Below are 21311 nucleotides of genomic sequence, written 5' to 3'. Positions count from 1 at the left end.
CTTAATATCCTCATGAGGCTGGAGCAGAGTTGGGGCGGGATGGGCACAGGTTGGGGCCACTTTATTGACCCCCTAGTCCAGTATTGGATGGAGGAGGGATCTGTGTGAAATGAACAGACCTCACCCCTGGATGATACAACCATCCGGGAAGCCACCCTCAAATGCCCTCTAGGGGCCCTGCCCCAGGGAGAACCCAGGAACCCGTGTTTCTCAAAGCTCCCCGGTGAGTCTGGTGCCCAGCCAGCCTCTCGGGCCCCTTTCAGCCCTGAGACCTTGGGATTCATTCTATGTCCTTAGGGTTTTGGGACCTGGCTGCCGTGCAGAGACAGATCCCCGTCTGCCTCGCCCCCCACCTCAGGTAAGCCCCCAGCCCAAGACCCCACAACAAGGACTTCTGTGCTAGGGAGTACCCTGCCAGGACTTTTCAGGCCAACAGCACACCACGGTTTTGACCACTCTTCTTCCTCTCTTGGGCGGCTACCTGGGACCAGTCTTTGCTCTGACCCACCCTGGCTCCTGGTGATGTCAGGCCCAGCAGGTCCCATGGCATCTGGGCCCAGGAGCTGTTTGCTTCAGGACCTCCTGCTTCAGTGTCTAGAGGGGGCCCAAGGGAAGGCACCTGTGGGCTCCTGCGTGGGTGGCACAGCCCTTGGTGCAGGGAGCCCAGAGGTGGGCAGTAGGCCAGGGGATCCCCAGGAGGCTATTCCTGGGTGTGTATGTGGGGGAGGGGGGGTTCTGGTGGCCCCGGGCTCTACAATCTCTGTAGAAGGGCCTAGAAGTTTTCCTGGGATCTTCAGACGAGACCTGGGGAGCAGGGAAAAACACAGGATTACTTCTCAGACCTTGGAAGAAATCCAGACCCCAGCTCTCAGCGGGCTGAGCGTCAGGCCCTGCACCTCATCCCAGATGGCCCCGGCCATGGCACCTTGGGTGACCGCTGTGCTAGACTGACAGGATCCCCCTACCCTCTCTCCATTTCCTCCTGCTCCTCCTCCTCTCCCTGTAAGTCCGGGACTGCCGTCCGTGCCTCTGATGGGGAAAGTGTCTTCATGCAAGCAATTTCGCCAAGTTCATGGACAATGCAAACACTAGGAAGGGATCTCACAATTTGTTTATCATCGAAATAAACACATCTCTTCTGTTTGTGTGTTTGTTAAAGTCTCCTCGTATAACCTGTGTCCCTGTGGCACTGTGCACTCCCAGTCCTGCATGGCCCAAACACACATGCATGTTAATTCTGGTCTCACTGGAAGCAAGAAACGCTAGATTCTGCCGGTCGCTCCCTGTCCCTGACTCGAGCACGTCCGCTTGTCTTCTAGTGCACGCCCTGAGACCCGCAGATATCCAAGTTGTGGCTGCTCTGGGAGATTCTCTAACTGTAAGGACCCCTGGGCTCCGGGTGGGTTGGGCACAGCCGGGCTAATTCCTATCCTGACCGCGGGCCTGCACCCCTGTCCTCGTGTTCTCTCGCCCCTCTGTCCTAGCTCCCCGACCCAAGAGCACGGCAATGATTTGGTTTTGCGGCACATTCCCAAGCAGGTGTGTGCCAAGGAGCTCTTTTCCCAGAGCAAACTGAACCGTCTCAGATCATGGAGATCGTGACCGCCCAGTGGCACTTAGCGAGCGCGTGTGAAGCTGCGTCATCTGACTCAAAATCTAAGCCTGTCAGTGTGCGTGCTGTCTTCCTTTTAGATGAAGCTTTAGAGTCAGCTCAGAGCCTCGCACCTGCTCCCTCTTTGCACCTGCATGGCATAAGCTCCTTAGTTGCAGATAAAGCTCTGCTCCTAACCCCTAAGAAAGGGGGCTATCTCTCTATCCCCATCACCAATCTCGGGCCACACCTTCCAGACCTTCCGAACGCCTCGTGCAGGGAGAGAAGAGAGGCGGGAACTTGGTGAGGACTCTGTCCACCACAGTCGCTCAGATCTCTGAGCTGCTTTGTGTGCATAAGAAATGGAGGACCTGATGCTGGTCACGATATTATCAGCAGTCTCGCATCCGTGAGCACTCGAGAATTTGGGTTTTTTTAAACTTCATAGTGTCCCCTTTTTTATTTGAGGTTTATTTACTTGGAAGACAGAGTGATAGAGAGGTCTTCCATCTGCTGGTTCACCCTCCAAACAGCCACAACGGCCATGGCTTAGGCCAGGCTGGAGCCAGGAGCTTCTTCCGGATCTCTGACATGGGTGCAGGGGCTCAAGCTCTTGGGCCATCCTCCGCTGCTTTCCCGGGCCATTAGCAGGGAGTTGAAGTAGAAGTAGAGCAGCTGGGATTCAAACTGGTACCCACATGGATGCCAGTATCGCAGCAGGTGGCTTAGCCCTCTGCACCGCCATGCCAGCCCTTCGAGAGTTTTCAGAAACAGTTTTTGCCACTGGGACCAAGCTGGTCCCCCACAACCCCCTAAGAGAAGAGCAGGGCTTGCACTTGGTACAACAAGGAGACGGCAATCGAGGTGGAGAAGACACACCCAGCCGGGAAGGCGGCTCCTGGCCCTGGGCCCATGCTCTGCCCTCTGCCCCCTGTGCTGTCTCCATAATCAAGGGCACTGGGGAAGCCCTGTGAACACAGCCTCCCTTTCTTCCAACTTGCTGATTTTCCTGTGGACCGGATGTTTTCACAGGCTGGCATTGGAATTGGCTCCAAACCAAATGACCTCTCAGATGGCACCACTCAGTATCGGGGACTGTCATATAGGTAATGTCACCCACAGGCTCACCTCCAGAGGCAGGCTGGGGGCCATCTCCTGCAAGTGCTTCCATCCCGAGAAGCAAGGATGAGGTCTGGAAGGGGCAGGAGGAAACCCTCTCCATTTCTGCAGCATGTGGACAGGATATCTTCCTGCTGACCTCCCTTTTTTTCAATTGTGCAGAGAAGGTAAACCAAGGTTCTCCTCAGACTCCCGGGGCAGCAAATCCAGCACGAAATGCACTCAAAAAGCACCAAATCCCTAAGACTTCACCTGCCCGCTTGCATGGCCCGGGGCCCTGGCCGTGCTCCTGTGCCTCTGTTTACCATCTGTGTGTCTTCGTGTCTTCTGCCTGCACGTCTGTGTGTGCACACACCTGTTTGCAGACAGCTCGGAAACCCAACACATACCCTGGGAGGAGGTGATGGACACAAAACCACGTGCCGGCGGGCGTCCCCCGGCTCTCCCTGTGTGTTAGGAGATGAGGGCAGCAGAGGGGAAGCACGTGCTCAACCGGCGATGCTGTTTAAACACCAGGCATCTGAGCGCTACGGGGTAGAGAAGAGGGCCCGATCGGCAGGGGTGGGAGGGCTTCCCGGACAGGGGGTGCCCAGCTGAGCCTTGAACAGCTCCTGTGTCCGTGAGCAGCTGGGTGGGCGTGTTCTCAAGTTTCTTTCCTAATAAAGTTCATGGTTGGCTCTGCTTCCAAGTGATTGGCAAGGAGCTGGGGCTGCGTTGCCTGGGAGAGCAAGCAGAAGGAAGGCAGCCATGAGGGGGCAGAGTGCTGCTGGGCAGCCGCAGTGCGAGAGCCACCGGCTCGCTCCCTGCCTGCCCGCCCGCCCGCCCGTCACTCAGAATTCCTTGGACGGCACTGAGAAAGTGAGAGGGCACAGGGTCTGGTGCTCAGGACTGTGGCAGGCCCAGGAGGGTCCTGCAGGGTCCCTTCTAAGGATGCAAGAGAGGCGTCTCCACCTCCAGGGAGGACACAGCCCCTCCCCCAGCAGAGGTTAATGCCCCCTGGTTCTGCGGTCCCCGAGTTTCCATGTGTGCTCAGTCTGTAACAGACTGCGTGGGACGAAGCAGAGCCTCACTAACTCACCACTCTGTCCCTGAGGCTGCGAGAATGTCCCGAGGGAGAGAAACAGCAGAGCTTACTCTGAGCGAGAAAATGCAGGAAGGGGAGATGGCTGCCCTTGGCCTTCACCAAGGGAGACAGTGATCCCACACTGCAGGGTGCAGGGACAGAGGATGTGCAGGTGACAAGCCACGCAACGTGGTCCTGGTGGAGCCACGTGGGTCCACAGGGCGGTCTGTCCACTTCCAGGTGCCTCAGCTGGCCAACCCCCCTGGGACTGACGGCTGGGCCGACCTCTGGCCAGAGCGTGGCTCTGTGGATGGAGACACAGCCGTTCTCTGCGTCTTCTCCAGGCGGAGTCTGCTAGGCTCCAGGGCTTCACGTCCCATGGCGTCTCTCCCTTTATGCCCTTGGTCTGTCCCAAGTCTTAAATGCTCAGGGGTCCAAGACGGGACTCTCCAGATCAGGGTGAGGGAGCCCACAGGACACCGGGCAGGTTGTCCCCACCTGAGCTGCTCCGGGTGCGCCCTGGAGCAGGAGCTCCAGCAGAAGGGAGCGTGCTTTGTGCTTTCTGGGGCCACGTGAACACCTGTGTCCTTCCTCTGGGGACTTGACACGCGTGTGAACGTATGCAAGGCTCTGAGAAGCCGTGCAGTGCAGAAATCTTTAAATCGTGTTCAATCCAGTGCTTCCCTTCCTCCCACAGCTCTTTGTAATGCCAGTTGTCACCCCCCGGGAGGTGACACGTAGTACCACCGCCATCCGAGCAGAGCAGTTTTCTGGAGGTGTGGGAGCCTTCAGGTTAGAAGCCCCGGGCAGTTCCTGAGGCTAGGTCAATTCAGGATGTAGCCTGAGGTTCTGCCCCCTGCAGGAGACAACATCATGGAGTTGGGGGGACAGGGGCCCCCAAATTCTTGGGGGCAGTGACCGCGGGCAGGAGCTGCTGAGCCGCTTTGGCTGTGAGCACTGCCAGGGCCCTGACGGTGAGGTCACAGGTGGGATGCAGGTTCCAGCCTCGGCAGCTCAACCAGCTCTCCAGAGCCTTTGCTTCCATTGAAGTGAGCTTGTTTGGGATCACTTGTTTGGGACCCAGATAAAATTGGCTTACCAAGAAATGCATTTCTTTATTAATTAGGAGGAGTTTGATGTCTTATTACAGAAACTCCTTCCACCAAGGGTATTCATCTGTATACCCTGGATGACAACAGATGAACAAAGCCCAAGCACTGAGCTCTTGATAAAATCTAAACCTCATTCATTGAGGGCTCTAAGGTAGACCAGCTGTCCGGCCGGGGTCTAAGTCCTTTGTGCTTCACGTTGGCCTGATCAGAATGAAGGCTCGCATAGTTTCATTCCTCCATATGTATCTCTGTAATCCTCTTTCAGAAATTTGTGCTCCAAAATGTCAGGGAGATATTTCCATAGGTTGTTGGTCAATTGCCATGGTGGTTTTAGAACAAAGATATGTTTAACATAGAAAGTACAGTGCAACATGTGTGTGTGTTTACATGGTGTCTGTGTTTCTGATTTTAAGTCTGAGAGGCAGTGAGAGAAAGCTCCCATAGGCTGTGTCACTCCGCAGGTACTCAGAACAGCCCTGCGCTGTGCCAGATCCAAGTGCTCAATCCAGGGAGACCACGGAATCCAGGGAATCCAATCACTTGAGCCATCATTGCTGCCTCCCAGGGTCGGCATTAGCAGGAAGCTGGAGCCAGAGCCAGAGCCGGAGATCAAACCCAGGCGCTCCATTGTGGAACGTGGGCATCTTAGCGAGAGTCTTGCCCGCTGGGCCAGAGGCTGCTCCCGAGGACGTGTTACTAAAATTTCTCAGCCGGGACCAACGTGCTGGGATTGAGGGAAGGGGCACGGAGGGACGGTCACGGTCAGTGCTGTTCAAGGCACAGCCTTTGTGAAAGTGGGGACGCTTCTCTCCTCGCCTCCCGAAGCCATGCTCGGTTTCAGCACATGGCATCCCCTGTGTGTCCTGAGGTCAGAGTGGATGACATCCGATGGGGGCTTTGGAAGGCAGTGAGAGGCAGCCCCTAACCCACCAGTGCAGCTCGCCTGCCTGCTGGGCAGAGAGAAGCCACACATTTCCTACAGGTTTCCAGCTCAGTCCGGGTTTTAGTTCCCTCTGTGTACCTCTGTGTCCTACTTGGTAAGGGGGAGATTGTCACAGCGCCCTCCTGAGAGTGGTGGGAGACGTGAGGTGACAGACCTGGAGCGCGGCTGGCACCCCGTGTGCACCCAGCTCAGTGTTCTCCCTCCGGAGCTGGTGAAGAAAATGGCTCCCTCCTGTCTTCAAATCCTGGATTTTCAGGGAACAGATCCACCAGGGAACTGAACACGTCTCAGATTCCTCAAACACAGAGATGGGTCTGGCGTACCTGGCAGGAGCCGATGTGCATGAAGAAGGGCGGGGGGCTCCCTGTGTCAGGTGTACGTACTGATTTAGTCTCTCTCTCGCTCCCTCCATGCAGTTCAGGAGGGGACGGCTCCCTGGACAACGTGACCACCTTGCCTAGTGAGTAACCCTCGGGGACTTGGCTGTATCCCTCATTCTGTCTGAGCCCAAGGCCCCTTGAGAGTGCCTCCCAGGTGATGGAGGAACCTCCCCGATCACCACCGAGATAGGAGGGGAGGCCGTGGACAGGCAGCCGAAGACTGTGCCCTAAATGCTGGATTTGGAGCCTGGAGACCTGAGTTCGAGCCCTGCCCCTCTCTGTGCCTGTGGGCTGACCTAGGGCAAGTTAGGGAACAGTCTGAACCTCTGGTGTTTTCAACTGGCCTGGGGCGTGCAGAGACAGATTGGATGGTGACTCTTCACTGCAAATTGTATACGTTGTTCCTATATTTATTTGAAAGGCAGAGGGACAGGGGAAAGCTAAGAGATAGAAAGAGACATCTTTATTCACTGGTTCACTCCCAAAGTGGACACAGTGGCCAGGGCTGGGCTAGAAGGAGGCTAGGAACCTGGAACGCCATCTGGGACTTCCACGTGGGCAGCAGGGGCCCAAGCACTTGGGCCATCTTCCCACTGCCTCTCAGGCACATTAGCAGGGAGCTGGATCAGTAGCAGCAACTGGGACTCGAACCCGTGTTCCGATACAGGCTGCTGGTGTTGTAGGCAGAAGCTTAGCTCACTGCACCACAACACCAGCCCCATCGAAATATTTTTGTTAGGTGAGAGGCTCTTGCTGTTCTGGCCCGGCCTGTCCTGGGGTCACTGAATTCAGTGATGCCGGGCACACCCCGTGGCTCTGTGCAGGAAGTGTGGGGACCCAGGCCCCGCAGTGCCAGAGCAGACGCCCTGCCTGGCCTCGCCCCGAGTGCACCACCACACTCCCCTCCTCTTCCAGATATCCTCCGGCAGTTCAACAGCAACCTCATGGGCTTCGCCGTGGGCACTGGTGATGCCAGTGGCACCAATGCTTTCTTCAACCAGGCTGTTCCCGGAGCAAAGGCGAGGTACGACACCTGGGGGTGGGTGGGCCTGTGGGGTAGGGGACGGGAGCACAAAGTCCCCCTGGAGACCCCAGTACTGACCCTGTGTGAGCTAGCACTCTCCATCTGTGGCAGCGACTGGGCAGGCTCAGGCTGCCCCCATGTCTGAGGCTGTAGCGGGGGTCCAGGAAGGGTGGGAGAGGAGGGCCTCATTGAGCAGCGACATCCCCACAGCCAGTGCCCCAGGACCTTGCTCTTGTGTGCAGCCTGTTCTCATAACTGCACCTACTGACCCCCTTCATCCAACATTGTTTTAAAAGATTTACTTATTTTTTATTTGAAAGGCATAGTTAGAAGCAGAGGCAGAGAGAGAGAGGTCTTTCATCTACTGGTTCATTCCCCAAATGGCTGCAATGGCCAGAGCTGGGCTGATCCAAAGCCAGGAGCTTCTTTTGGGACTCCCACGTGGGTGCAGGGGCCCAAGGACTTGGGCCACCTTGTACTGCTTTCCGAGGCCATAACAGAGAGCTGGATTAGAAGTGGAGCAGCCGGGACTTGAACCAACTTTACCCGCTATGCCACAGCACCGGCCCCTCCTCCAATTCTTAAAACTGACCCTAGCACAAGGGTGCTGGAAGGATCCACTTTCCCCAGAGTGTCACATGTGGCAATGCCCAAAAAGATGAGGGGCGCCAGCCAAGTGGGTGCGCGAGATACAACGTCCAGTCTTGGAGCTGTGCGGGCGGCCAGTCCTGCTGCCACCCAGCTCTGAGATGGAGCCCACGAGAAATGAAATGGAGAATCCCAGAAGCAGCCGAAGCAGAACTGCCCAGCCTCCCAGGGTGGTCGCGCAAGGGGGCGCTCACCATGCTCCACGCAGCACCTGGCCCAACATCCTGAGCTTCTGCCATGTTGCCTCTCCAGGTTCAGGCCACACCCTCATGCCCATCCTTCCTGGGTGGGGCCCCCAAACCAGGCCTCTCAGCCTGCAAAGGGAAGACACTTCCTGGTAACAGACATCGCTTCTGACAGCTGCTCCCCCTCCCATGGCAGGGGGCCACCATGCTGTGGATCCGTCTCCCCCAGGCTGAATAAGCAGAGAGCTTGGGTGCTGGAGGCTCCGATCCTCCATGAGTTATTCCAGGCAGGTAGAGAAGGTGAATTTCTTCCTCACCGCCTTCTGAAATAAGCGTGTAGACAAGCTTAGGAAGAGTAACACGTGCACCGGGAAGAAAAGACTTGGTCGCCGAGGGAGATGAGGAGTCGATGTGCGTATGTGAGCGTTTGTAGGGCACTTGTGTTTGAATATCACACTTTCAGCTTCCTGGCAGCCAGGTCGAATTTCAGGACCTGTGCCCATCTTGAAAAGAGACAAGTGAGGCCGGCGCTGCGGCTCACTAGGCTAATCCTCTGCCTTGTGGTGCCGGCACACCAGGTTCTAGTCCTGGTCGGGGCGCCGGATTCTGTCCCGGTTGCCCCTCTTCCAGGCCAGCTCTCTGCTGTGGCCAGGGAGTGCAGTGGAGGATGGCCCAAGTGCTTGGGCCCTGCACCCCATGGGAGACCAGGAGAAGTACCTGGCTCCTGCCATTGGATCAGCACTGTGCGCCGGCCATAGCGCAGCAGCCATTGGAGGGTGAACCAACGGCAAAGGAAGACCTTTCTCTCTGTCTCTCTCTCTCATTGTCCACTCTGCCTGTCATAAATAAATAAATAAATAGAGAGACAAGTGGTTTCCTAGCATGGAATCCTGAATGAGTCCTGGAGAGGGGAGAGCGGGCAGCCAGTGGGATGGGCGGGACCTTGGACGGCAGCTTTGGAATGAGCATGTAGTGAGCTTTCCAAAGACTGCTCTCTCTCTCTTTCCAGGAGAGGTGAGCCGCTGCTTGCCTCCGAGTCTCGGGGTCTCCAGCAGCTCATGCATTGGGGGGGAGGGGAGGCCATGGAAACTTCTAGTTCAGGTCCTGTAGGAGGAAAAGTATGGCACTGTTGCTCACCACGATTGATTTTCTCTTTCTCAGGGATCTTATGAGCCAAGTGCAGACTCTGGTTCAGAGGATGAAGGACGACCATGTGAGTCAGATTGATGGTTCTGTATAAACATGCGTTGTCTAACCTCGCGTAGCTGTCCCCAGATGGAACTGTCTCCAAGGGAAGCAGCGAGCGCCCTATCCCTAGAGGCGTGCAGGCAGTGCTGGGACAGCCCCCTGCCAGAGGCCCAGCCCGGCGAGGAGATTATGGGAACGGGGAGAAGTGTGTTGCTGGTCACCCTGACCTCTGTGGGCTATAAATAAACCTCCAAGATTCCTTCTGCTCGGAGATCCTTACCCGCGGGCAAGGAGGCTGTGGGGGTCATGTGGGTTTACATAGCTGTAGCCTTTTTGTTTCTCAGAAATCATCAAACATTTTCCTCCCTTCGTGTAGAGAGTGAATTTCCAAGAAGATTGGAAGGTCATCACGGTGCAGATCGGAGCCAGTGACTTGTGTGACTACTGCACGGATTCGGTAATGGGGGCGGGGTCCAGGCCCCTGACCTTGACCAGTAGACCTTGGAGACCCTCCCTAAAAGCAGTGCTTAGAGCCAGCCCTGACTATCTGACTATACCACCTACGTGTGCACACAGGCGTGTCCCCTGCCCTCTCTCCCTCCCTCACTGACGACCCTGCGCCCCTCAGGTTCCTGGCACCATCTGCACATGCACAATGGTGAGACAGCAGGTGGCAGATACATGGTGGTTCTAGTCCTCTCACTTGTAACTCCCAAGAATTCAGAAAGAACAGAGACCGTAGACCCCAAGCAGTGGCATCTGGGGTGGGGGGTCTCTCGACAGGGCTGGTGCACAGGGCCCCAGAGGCCAAGCAGACCCCTTTCTATTGCCTATGCCTGACTCAAGCCCTGCCCGAAGGCTCCAGGGTTCCCGCTGGCCTACCTGTGACAGCTGTTCATCTCAGACTGTGACACCAGGAGCTGGTCACAGCCGAGGCCAGAGGGAGCACAAGCCCTCGGGGCTGCAGCGGCAGGAGACCATGCTGCTGTGCCCCCCTGCCTCCCCACCTTACACAGCTCCTCCTCTCCCAGAACCTGTATTCTGCAGCCAACTTTTACGACCATCTCCGAGACGCCTTGGACGCCCTCCACAGAGAGGTAGGTGGGGCTGCCACAAGCTGGTTGGGGTGCAGGTGGGCTGGGGGAAAGAATGCTGGAAGAGCCCCTCCTCTCAAGGTCAGGGTCAAGGGCAGGGTCTCCTTCCCTCCCCAGAGGTTGGGGTCTGTCCCCATGGAAGTCTTTCCATTTGGAATCTGCCTTGGAGGGTCTTGGGTTTGAAGCAGGGAAGGCAATGTGCTGTCCGTTTGTCCTCTTACCACTACCTGGGACATTCCTGTTGGCCGCAGCCAGGTGGCCCCCAGGCTGAGGACTGTGTGCTGAGCTACAGGGTGTGCCTAGAGCAAGTCAGGGCCCACACGCAGCAGGGCGCATGCCCGAGTCGGCAGCACAGGCGGATTGCTCCCGAGAGAGTGCTCTGAGCCCCAGGTAACCTGCTGGGCGGCTGCGGCCCCTACCTACCCACCCAGCAATTAGCAGATGAGGCTGGAGGGAACTGGACGGGGCTCAGGACCTGGTAAGGAGGTGTCCAGTCTCACCAAATGTGAGGCCAGTTATTCGGGCTCATGAAATCATGACTGAGTGGAGCTGACCCCGCCTCCGAGAGGTGCCGTGCCACAGCCTGTGTGGGCAGCATCCCCACCCCAGGAGGAGTTGTGAGCTGCCTGGCCTCTGGGGCCCTGTGCACCTGCCCTTAGAGAGATCTCTCCAGATGCCACTCCAGGGGCTGTCCACGCAATTCTAAAGGGACTCTGGCAATCCCATCTGGTCAATTGCCATCCCAGCAATTCTAAGGAGACTGTCTGGCCAATTCTCACTTCTCGGGGCCCCCAGGAAGGAGCCTCTGGAGCCCCACTCACCTACAGCCTTGCCCTTAGGTGCCCAGAGCTCTGGTCAACCTCGTGGACTTCATGAACCCAAGTGTCACACGACAGGTGTTCCTGGGGAACCCCGACAAGTGCCCAGTGCAGCAGGCCAGGTAGGCAGGTGCTGACTCCCCCCAGGCTGGAGACACCTTCACCCTGGGCTGGCCAAGGACACGGTGGAAAGCCTGGGTTTGAGTCTTGCCTCCGCCTCCTGCTGATGTGCGCCCTAAGAGGCGGCAGAGGATGGCTCAAGTGCTTGGGTCCCTGCCACCCATGTGAGAGTCCTGGGTGGAGTTTCAAGTTCCTGGGTTTTGACCTGGCTCAGCCCTGGCCATGGTGGGCATTGGAAGGTGAACCAAGGTCTCCTCTGTCTCTGTCTCTGGCTTTTGAATGAAATGAAAACAAAATTCTTTTTAAAAAGGTGCTAAGCTGGTGACCCTGGAGAAACACAGGAGCTAGAATCCTGATGACAACGTAACCTTGACCGAGGAAGGGGGTAGCGTGTGTGAAAGGGGGGAGGGTCTTTGAACAACAGGCCTTCAGAAAGTTTGTGAAAAATGCTTATTATCAAGAAAAAATTATATAGATTTTTTTAAAATGTTTGCACTAGAATAAACTTATCTCTTGACTCCATTTTTCCACGAACTTTTTGAAGTGCCCCTCAATGTGCACGTGGTCAGATCGTTACCAGGAAGCAAGGGAAGGACTCAGAATTCCATGACCTTCTTGGGGACAAAGGAAACCGGGAGGGGACGCAGGGCAAGTTCACAGCGGGAGCGTTTTGTTGCTGAAAGCGGACGACAGGCCCGTGGGCGTGCAGTTTCGTGTTCAGCAAACCTGCCACGAGGGCCGATTTATTGCACGCGTCTCTCGGAACTTACTGTGCACCAGCCCCGGCTCTGGACCCTGGGCAGAGAACCCTTTAGTGCTCGGTGCACGCTGTGGGCGAGCGATCCATGTGCGGCCCTGATGGGATCACAGGCGGTGACCGAGGCCGTGGCATCAGGCCCCCAAGTACCAGCTCGGAGGTATCGAGGAAGCCCTTTTGTTTTGCTAATCCCATGTGGTGTTTGCTTTACGGTATCCTCTGCTCAGCATGATTTGTGGCAGGCCCGGCACCTGCCGCCCACTCTGTGTCCTCTGTTTTATGAGAGGGTCTCAAAGGGGATTTCTTCTGTCACCTGTGTCTGGCCTCAAACTGCCCCCGAGCGCACCTCAGGCCCCAAGGACCCACGCCTGAGCTGGGGTTCACGCTGGGTCATCTTTCCCCGTGCAGCGCCCTGTGTAACTGCGTCTTGAGCCCCCGGGAGAACTCCTATGAGCTGGCCCGGTTGGAGGCCCTCGCACAAGCCTACCAGGTGAGACCAAGAAGGCCACCATCTCGTGTCCTCTCCCCACCCACTCTCAGACCCACCAGGGCAGGTGCCTAGGACAGGGAAGAAATGCTAGGGGCCTGAGTGGAGCCATCGCCTCCCCTGGGGCCCTTCTTCTGCCTGGCTGGGGTCTTAGGTGGTTGGAGAGGACTCAGTATTGCTGGCTGAGCTGCCCCCAGGGGACTTACCCCCATCTCTGGGCCACTAGCCCTGGGTGCCCTGCGAGATCACTTTTTCCTTCCTTGCCAGACCCCCCTCCCACAGAGCTGCCCCCCATCCCATCCCCTGCCCGACAACCTCAAGCCCCACCCTCCCACCTGCCCTCACAGGCGGGCCACAAGGGAGGGGGCAGGCAGGAGGCTTCTGTGACTCCCCAGCACACAGAGGTTTCAGTCCACTTAGAACCCCAACAAAGGGCGTTCCAACCTGTCTGCAAATTTACCATCCCACGCTCAGGGAGATGGGCACAGGGACGCGGCCCCACAGCCGGCCCTCGGCCCTCCCGCCACTGAGCGCTTGGCAGTCCTGGGCCTGTGCTGAGGCCCCGTGTGTGTGTGTGTGTGTGTGTGTCCCCAGAGCAGCCTGCGGGAGCTGGTGGAGTCCGGCCGCTACGACACGCGGGAGGACTTCTCTGTGGTGCTGCAGCCCTTCTTCCACAGCATCCAGCTCCCCGTCCTGCAGGTACGGTCCCTGCTGCCCTGCGCCAGCCGGGGGGCCACTTGGGAGAGAAGCAGCAAGTGCTTCTACGGCACGTACACCAGGCAGGACCCGCACGCCGGCTCTGCAGACGCCGCGAGAGGTCCCAGTCGTCCTTGTCACGGCAGAATCTGAAGGCACCTGCTGCAGAGCACGAAGCCCCCATGTGTGATCTCTCCTGCACGTGGCTCTGGGTGTCACCTCTTTCCACTCTGCCTGTGCATCTGCTGGGCACTGCCACTCAGAGGCCGACGGGTGGACCTGGATGTCCGTGCTGAGGCCCTGGCCTGACTGGAGGGCAGCTTTGTGACCCCAGCTGCCCCGAGACAGAGGAGCTGTCATCAAGTCACTCCGCCCCATGGGCTCTGCGCACCCCCCCAGGACTGTGAAAACCCATCTGGGGGGCTGGTCAGCGGTGGTATTTGCTGGCTGAGCAGCCCGACTCCCTCTGAGTCTGGGCGCTTGGTCCCACTGATGCTAAGGTTATAGACTAATGAGCCCACAGACAGACAAAGCACTTTTTATTTTTTAAACTAAATAATAAGGAATTGTGGGGCAGGAAGTGGGCGGGTCTGCGCTCACCCAAAGCTGTTCACCTGTGAGAGTGCTCTGCTCTCCCTCTCAAGGTGACTCGGGCGGGGGGTGGGGGTGGGGTGACAGGTCAGTCCCAGGGGTAGGGCCGGCCAGCAGGAGCCTGAGGAAGTCTCTCATCTCCCCCAGGACGGGCGCCTGGACACGTCTTTCTTCGCCCCAGACTGCGTCCACCCAAATCAGAAGTTCCACTCCCAGCTCTCCAGAGCCCTCTGGCGCAATATGGTAAGAAGAGCGAGGCGTCCCTGGTGCCCTGGGTTCCAGGAGACGGCAAAGCACCAGCCTCCTGAAACCGTGGCGCCTCGCCCGTGGGCTCCCTCCAGGCCAGAGACAGAAGAGCAGGGTGGGCGCCTCGGTGGAAACCCATCAAATTGCAGATCAGGGTCCTAAAAGGGCTGCGTGGCCCAGCTCTGGCCGCACCGCCTCCTCCACTCTGGCGACTGTGATGAGGCGTTTTCCACATGCCCGCAGCCATGCCGGGCAGTTTAAGCCGCATCAGCCCGTTTGAGCCCTTTGCAGCCCTGGGTGCCCCACGAGACCACTTGATGAGTTTCTAAGGAAGTGAACCCCAGCAAAGCAAAGCCGCTCGCCCAGGACCCCACGGCTGGCAGCTGGCCAGGCAGGAGAGGAAGCCAAGCCCTCTGAAACTGACTTCTGAGCTCTCCCCACTGCAGGAGGCGCCAGGGTGGGCTTGTTTCTGCAGAATTCGGTTAGTGCACCTGTGTGTCTCTCTCTCCTTCCCATATCAGCTGGAGCCCCTGGGAGGGAAAACGGATGCACTGGACCTGACGGCGGCCATCACCCTCACCTGCCCCACTCAGGTAACCAGAGAGGGCCGGCCTTGCTCCTCTTGGCAACCAGAGCTTAGCCTGGGCCTGGCGCTTGGCTGCCACCAGCCCCGCTTTCCCCTGGCCTGGGGTGGGTCTGAGCTGGAGGCTGAGGATGGACAGGGTGGACAAGAGCACAGAGCAGTTTTTTTCTCTGGGAGTGGGAGACATGGCTGGGCCCAAGCAGAGAGAGGGGAAAGGGTCGTTGGTGTGCGGCCAGGCGCTCTTGTGGTCTGACTGCAGGCTGCGGGGCCAAGCGAGGTCCAGGCGGGCTCAGGAGTGATAGCTGGAGAGCGGAGCCAGGACTGGGAGTTTCCAGCGAGGAGAGGATCAGAGGGGAGCCGGAGGCCGTGTGCAGGGGGCTGGGAGGGCCGGCGAGAGCAGCCTGGGTTCCTTGTAAGGAGGAATATGTAAGTGGTTGTTAAACTTGATTTCAGGCTATGGGTGGGGGCAGGTTCGTGTTGCCATTGCCTTCAGTTCCACTTTCCAGGGCCTGTCTTTTGCCTTTTTAACCAAATAAGGCCAAGGCCAGAGAGCCCGCAGTGGCAATAAAAGCAGACAGCCTGACCCAGTCTGGGAGGCTGGGTCTTGCTCCTGGGTGGGGCCGCACCACCCTCTCCCCCTCTTCCAGCCAAGCAGCAGCGGGGATGGACCTGCAGCTCCCCCGTGTGTCTGCTGGGGCTCCCGAGAGTGGGCACCCCTGCCCAGGCCCTGGCTCAGCCTTGTGTACCATCAGCCGCACCAGGAGAATGAGACCAGCAGGAAGAGGCATGGGAAGTGAAGGTAGTGGCACGGATGCCTCCAGGGCAAAAGGGCCAAGTGCCAGCCAGAGGGCCAGGGCCAGGCCTCTGCTGTGCCGGCCGTAACCGTCTGAGTGCTAGGTCCCGAGCGCACTGCAGGGGTAATAGAAGGGCAATCAGGCAACTTGGGTGGTAAAGGGTATTTGGGGACTTGGAGCAATGGGTATCAACCAATACTGTGAGTATTTCAATGTTTCAAACAACCCACCTGGCCATAAGGTATGACTGTCAGTCCCCCCAGCTGCTAGTGTTCAAGGCACCTTCTGCCCATCTCTGCCCCGAAGTCTGGTGTGCTTCCCTCCCAGCACGTCAGGCTCAGCGGGCTCAGCTGCAGCTCCTCCCTGCTGGACAGAGCCGACGGAGCCAGTGCTGAGCAGAGGGCAAGCCCAGCCTCCTGGAACCCGCGGGCGCCCAGAGGCTGCTGCTAAGCACCCCTGGAGCCTGTTCCCCAAGGGTCCATCTGTCAGCCAGCTCAGCTGTACCACTGGCAAGCACAGGTGACAGGCAGGTCACTGGGAGAGGAGGCCCAGCTGGGTGGAAGCCTCCCGGGGTTTGGGGTCGGGGGGTGGTTTCTGGGCCTCCACCACTTCCCGCCCCTCCCCCAGCCCCGGTCGGGCTGCTGGGATATTTGGCACAGCCAGGGGGCGCAAGTTCACAGGTTATCTGTTGTGCCCTCAGCTTGGGCAAGTTACTGACAGCCAACCTTTGATTGGCCGCGACTCTTCTTCCCTCCCTTCCTTGGGGGGCGCCAGTGCCCACCCCTTCCCCAACCCAGGGGCAGCTGGCTGAACCTCCTGGAAGAGCAGCTGTGCGCGTCCTCAGCTTTTGTTCCTTTGGGACCTCTCTGAAGTACATGTCCAAGTTAACCACCTGCCCCTTGGGGGTGTGGACGCTAAAGTGCCTTGAGTTGTCCACTTTTCAGTTTTCTTCCACTTTTATCTCTTCTAATGACCCTTTGCCTTCTCAACTTCAACCATTCTCCAACTCTGATGTACCAGTCTCTTTCTCTGCACATCCCCTCCCTTGGAGGCTTTTCTGTCTCCAGGATTTCCTGGTAGATGTCTTTGCACTGGATTCTTCATTTGGTGTCTTCATTTCTTCTTTCTCAAACTCCAATCCTATGTTTCCAACCCTTAAAATAGCTTTCCCCTTGGATGCCCTATAAGGTGTAAGGTTACCCAAAAGGCAGGCTAAATATATTGGCACTGGACAGCAAGGGCTGCCCTGTATCCAGTTCCTTGTCTTTGCTTCCAGAAGGAATTCAGGAGAATAGCAAATAGCAAGCAGCAAAGATGCATGCTTCACAGTCCAAGTGGGCCTGCTGTTTTCTGGACCGTGTGTAACGGTATACGGGTTGTTTAATGACGGGGGTGGTGCATTCTAATAAAACGTAGGAATAGTCAGTTTTTCTGGAAGTAGGTGGAGACTTCCTGGAATCTAGCTGCCATCCCTTTTGGCTCCTTATATGGTCTGATGTCTCCTATCACGGTGGCTGGTAGGTGTGTCGTTTTGCATGCCAATATAATGAGCTGTAGGTTACTTTGGTCCCCTGAGCTGGTAGGAGCGTGGTCCAGGCAGGGGGGTGCGTATCTCCAGAACAAGAGGAAACAAATCCATATCCCATAGGTGTTGCGGTGATAAGAACTATACCCAAGTGGCTGACTGCTAGCTCTGCCTCCTGTCTCAATATGACCAGAGAAGCCAGGGAAGAGGGAGGGTAGGCAGGGGAGAGGGGCTGAATAATGTCATCTATTTCACCTTTTATCAAGAGAAAAAGCAAAAGTGTATGGGATTCCCTCACTCTTCCCTGTTTAGCAGAGCCTCGATCCTGCCTTGCAAAGGAGCGACACGGTTATCTTCTGAATGCTCAGAGCTTCTAAACCCCATCCTGCCCCCAGCCCACCACCCCCTCCAAGAGCGACTAGACAGTAGCGAGATATTTGTTTTCCGGAAGTCTCTGCTCCTCCAGACGCCCCTGTTTCTGTCATTGTTACGGGGGTTTTCAAGCTCTGTGGGCAGGACACGTTGGGCACCCTAGGGGATAGGATCCTTCCAGTGCCGCCACCTGCCCCCTCCCCAACCATGTCCACAGCCACCAGCTTGGATGTGGTCGGTGTATGTGCGAGAGGTCAGCTTGCCCTGCTGCCCTGTCAAACAACAGAGACTGGTGCCATGGCCCTGGGTCTCACTGGAGGGCCTTGGAGTCCTCCCCATGCAGGCTCTGCCTGGATTATGACACCGTGTCTCCCCCTAGGCGTCACTTTAGCCTGTGCTGAAATGCCTACGTCCTCCCCAGGCGTGCTCTCCAGGTGGCCCCCTTTTAACAGGCTGTGACATCAGCGTGGACCAGCATGCTGGAATGGGGTGGGATAGAAGACTGGACAGGACGGGGCTCTCCAAGGACTGCTTCTACGACCCCTCCTTACTCCCCCTCTTCTTCATCGTGCTGCCCAAAGCCTGGCTCCTGGAGCTCCCTCTCCTTGGAACGTGGTCACCTTCCAGCCGGCGACCGCACCCTCCGACTTGGTACAGCCAGCACCGAGGAAGCCCTGCTGCTTCCCAGGGAGGTCTGACTCTTGCCACGCAGCCGGAAGGCCCAGCCCCCAGTCCCCGCAGACTCGCCCGATGCTGGCTCCCATCAGGGCTTGGCCAGGCTCTGCCTCCCCAGCAGGCCCCGGGTGGGAACCCTCCTCCACCTGCCATCAAGCCGCCTTCACTTTTGACTGACTTTCTGGGTGCTCCAAACCCAGCCCCCAGAGCCAATCGGACTGGATCAAATTCCTCTTCTCGTGAAACCTGTTTGAGTCCAGGCCTTCAAACGACTGCCACTCACGCAAGAGCCACAGTCAACAAAAGCAAGGCCTGAGCACCCCGGCTCACTGCCCGGGGCCTGTTCTCCTTGCTCCTGCCCTCTCTACCACATTCCAGGTGGCCTTGACCTTGACCCCGACCCCGACCCCTGTAGCACTGTCTTCCCCCATGGGTTCCATGATGAGCTATGACCCAATAGACTCTAGTGTTCCTGGCAGCGCTCCTGAAAGGGTAGGGTTAGTCCTTGTCCTCTGCTTCCTCCTGTGCCCATCACTCTGGGACTTGCTCCAGCCCTAGACCCCTAGGTCCAGTTAGGGCTCCTTTGAAGGTGGGGGGAGAAATTAACTGCCCCCTACGAGGCTGTGGGTGAGCCTGGGAGCCCTCCCCTCATGCCGGCTCCTGGAACAGTGCTCTGCAGGCAAGGGCTGCTCAGCAGACATAGGTCGGTCACTGTCAGGCTGCTCCCAGCGTGCCCTCGGTGGGGGTGCCCCTTCTGGCCCTGCTAAACCGTTGTGGTTGGAGCCAGCACAGTTGGCGACGGTGGCAGGCGTCCCAAGCTCTCGCTGTCTTGTGCTGTTAGTGCAGGGCCTGCTTCCTGTGCAAGGAACACTGGCTTGCAGGAGAAAGGGTCTGGGCTGAGAGGTTTACGTGTGAGGCTGTGCCCCCTAGACCTCGGGGGAGCCCCTTCCCCCTCGCCCTCCCAGCGGGGTCTTTTGTGGGCCGGACCCTGGTGTGAGCCTGCCAGGTTGGGTCTGGCCCCAGCTCTGAGCTTCTTGCTTGCTCTCTAACCTGAAACCCATCCTTTCCCTGCTCTCTGTAAAACGGGAGGGTCTAGGGGTTGCAGAGTCGGATGTCTGCAACGCCAGACAGGAGCCTGAATGTGTGCACAGGGTTAGTATGAGACAAGAGGAAGTGGTTACGGCCAGAACTGAGCCGTGTACGGCCCTCCTGAGAGCCTGGAGGGCCTCTTCCTCCCTTGCTGGGCCACCAGATGGGCCAAAATAAAGAACAACAAAACAAAGCGTCTCCTGGCTGGATTCAGGCTGTGAGCAGTCAATCTCCAACCCTGGAGCTGGTCTTTAAAGACTTAATAACAGTATTTAAAAGTCAGAGTGGCAGAGAGCGCCCGTCTGTCGGTTCATTCCCCAGATGGCTGCCATGGCGGGGCTGTGGCTGGGCCAGGCAGGAGCTGGGAACCAGGAGCTGCTTCCAGGTCTCCCGTGCGGCTGTTTTCCCCTGCTTTCTCAGGCACATTAGCAGGGAGCTGGATCAGAAGTGGAGCAGCTGGGACTCGAATTGGTGCCCATATGAGATGCTGGCATCATAGGCGGCGTCTTCACCCGCTATGCCACAGTGCTGGCCCCCGAATCTTTAATTCCCCTTCTTCGGCATGGTGGTTTTCCTTCCTTATTCCCTTTTCCCAAGTCCTCCATGAGCGCGTTTTGTGAGCGGCTTCCCAGCCCTGGGCCCACTTGCTTCCTGATTGGCATCTCACTTACTGCGTCTTGTTTTGCTTTCATTTTCACAGTTTCTTGTTCACTTGCTATTCTCTGTTTCTCCCTTGTCTACTTCCTTCTTTAATGAACTCATCACCGACAATCGGTGGACTTGGATTCCTGGCTGGGCTTGTAGCAAACCTGGTTGTGAGGTAGAGGTAGGTCTTGCCCCAAGAACTCATAAATGACCAAAATATAGGAAGGCAGACTAAAGGGGATGTGACATAGTGTTCAAGAGAGAGAAGAGAATAAATAGCAGATATTCAAATATGTTCAGAACCAGAACACTTCTTGGAAGAGAAAAAAAAAAAAATGCTGAACTGTGAAACCCTTGCTAGAGACATTGCCAAGCAAAGCGAATGTGTAGGTCTGGACTGGGGAGGCGGAGTTCCCGTTGCTAAGGTGAAAACAAGCAGGGAGCTAGCGGGACTGGAGAATGTATGGAATCCCTTTTAAGCCGGTGCCAATCCTGTTATGTAAAAATCCTCAGGAATGAAGGAAAAGTGGTTTGGATCATCCTCCTGTTTAAATGCAGGAGCGCAAGCTGCCAGCTCACCTCCTCGCATGGTTTCTTTTCTCTCTCAGAACGAGCCTTTCCTGAGAACCTTCCGGAACAGTGACTACACCTACCCCAGCAGGCCAGCCGTCGAGGTAACGCTCACCACCTGCAGCTGCCAGGGGCCTGCGGCGCGGTGCAGGCTCCAGCAGGATGACCCCTTATGACATACAGGGGGTGGGAACATAAGACGCAGGCAGGAAGCCCAGGGCTGTCTTAACAGTTTCTCAGGTTGGGGGCAGTGCCCTGGGCCAGTTTTCTCTGAGCTTTGCGTCCTATGCTCACCGCCTCCGTTTCTGATGGGGTCGCGCAGCCTTTCGGGAAGGGATGAGGAGGGGAGCAGTGGGTATGAGGTGCCGTGGGCTCCCTGGAAGGTGGAAGCCAGCTGTGAAGAAGCCTCAGTCCCAGGAGCTGGCCCCACAGGGAGCTGCGGCTTGTCCCTGTGCACCCCGGGCATTGCTGGGCTTGAGTTAGCCGTTCTAGCTCGGAGGATTCACAGCCCATGGCTGTAGGGACTGCTGCTCCAAAGATGGCCTGTGGAATCCAGGACCTTGTTAAACCCTGCAGGAGGCCACCAAGACAGGGGCTCAACCCCCAGCTAAGCTTCACACCTATGGTGGGTCTGAAATCGGAAAAGACCCGATTTTGGGTCCAGCCTTATGCTAGGAGCTAGAAGGGGTCCTGAGAAGTATCAGACAGGCTTCTCACCTGGGGGAGTTACTAGACTCCTGGCTGCTCACTGCGCATCTACTATGTGCGAGGCACTGTCCCAGGGAGAGGGGGAGGAAACCAGGGAGGTCCCAGGCCTCCGAAGCTTGCAGTGTTGTGCAGGAGGCATCCAGTGAGTAGCTGAACGCCAGCAGCACAGGATGAGAGAGCTGTGTGGGCCAAGCCAGGCCTCTCTGAGGGAGGCCTGAACTGAGATACGCATGACAGAAAGATGCCAGCCCCATGGGAGGCCAGAAACAGAGTCCCAGGGAATGCAAA

General features: G+C 57.4%; 1 protein-coding gene across 5 annotated transcripts in view; it reads left to right on the top strand.

The window, feature by feature from the left end:
- The window catches only part of PLB1 (phospholipase B1), a 137869-nt gene that overhangs the window by 95944 nt on the left and 20614 nt on the right, over nt 1-21311 (top strand). For all 5 annotated transcript variants that reach the window (XM_070067898.1, XM_051828745.2, XM_051828739.2 and 2 more), the window contains 14 exon segments: nt 298-358; nt 1320-1378; nt 2624-2697; nt 6245-6288; nt 7124-7232; nt 9227-9278; nt 9630-9710; nt 10285-10350; nt 11187-11287; nt 12451-12532; nt 13124-13228; nt 13964-14059; nt 14584-14655; nt 20354-20419. In XM_070067898.1, coding sequence (XP_069923999.1) covers nt 298-358; nt 1320-1378; nt 2624-2697; nt 6245-6288; nt 7124-7232; nt 9227-9278; nt 9630-9710; nt 10285-10350; nt 11187-11287; nt 12451-12532; nt 13124-13228; nt 13964-14059; nt 14584-14655; nt 20354-20419 — 1068 coding nt within the window.

Source organism: Oryctolagus cuniculus, chromosome 2, assembly GCF_964237555.1.
Source record: "Oryctolagus cuniculus chromosome 2, mOryCun1.1, whole genome shotgun sequence".
NCBI classification, from domain to species: Eukaryota; Metazoa; Chordata; class Mammalia; order Lagomorpha; family Leporidae; genus Oryctolagus; species Oryctolagus cuniculus.
Note: the sequence above shows the minus strand (reverse complement) of the source record. Positions and strands in the feature narration are given on the sequence as shown.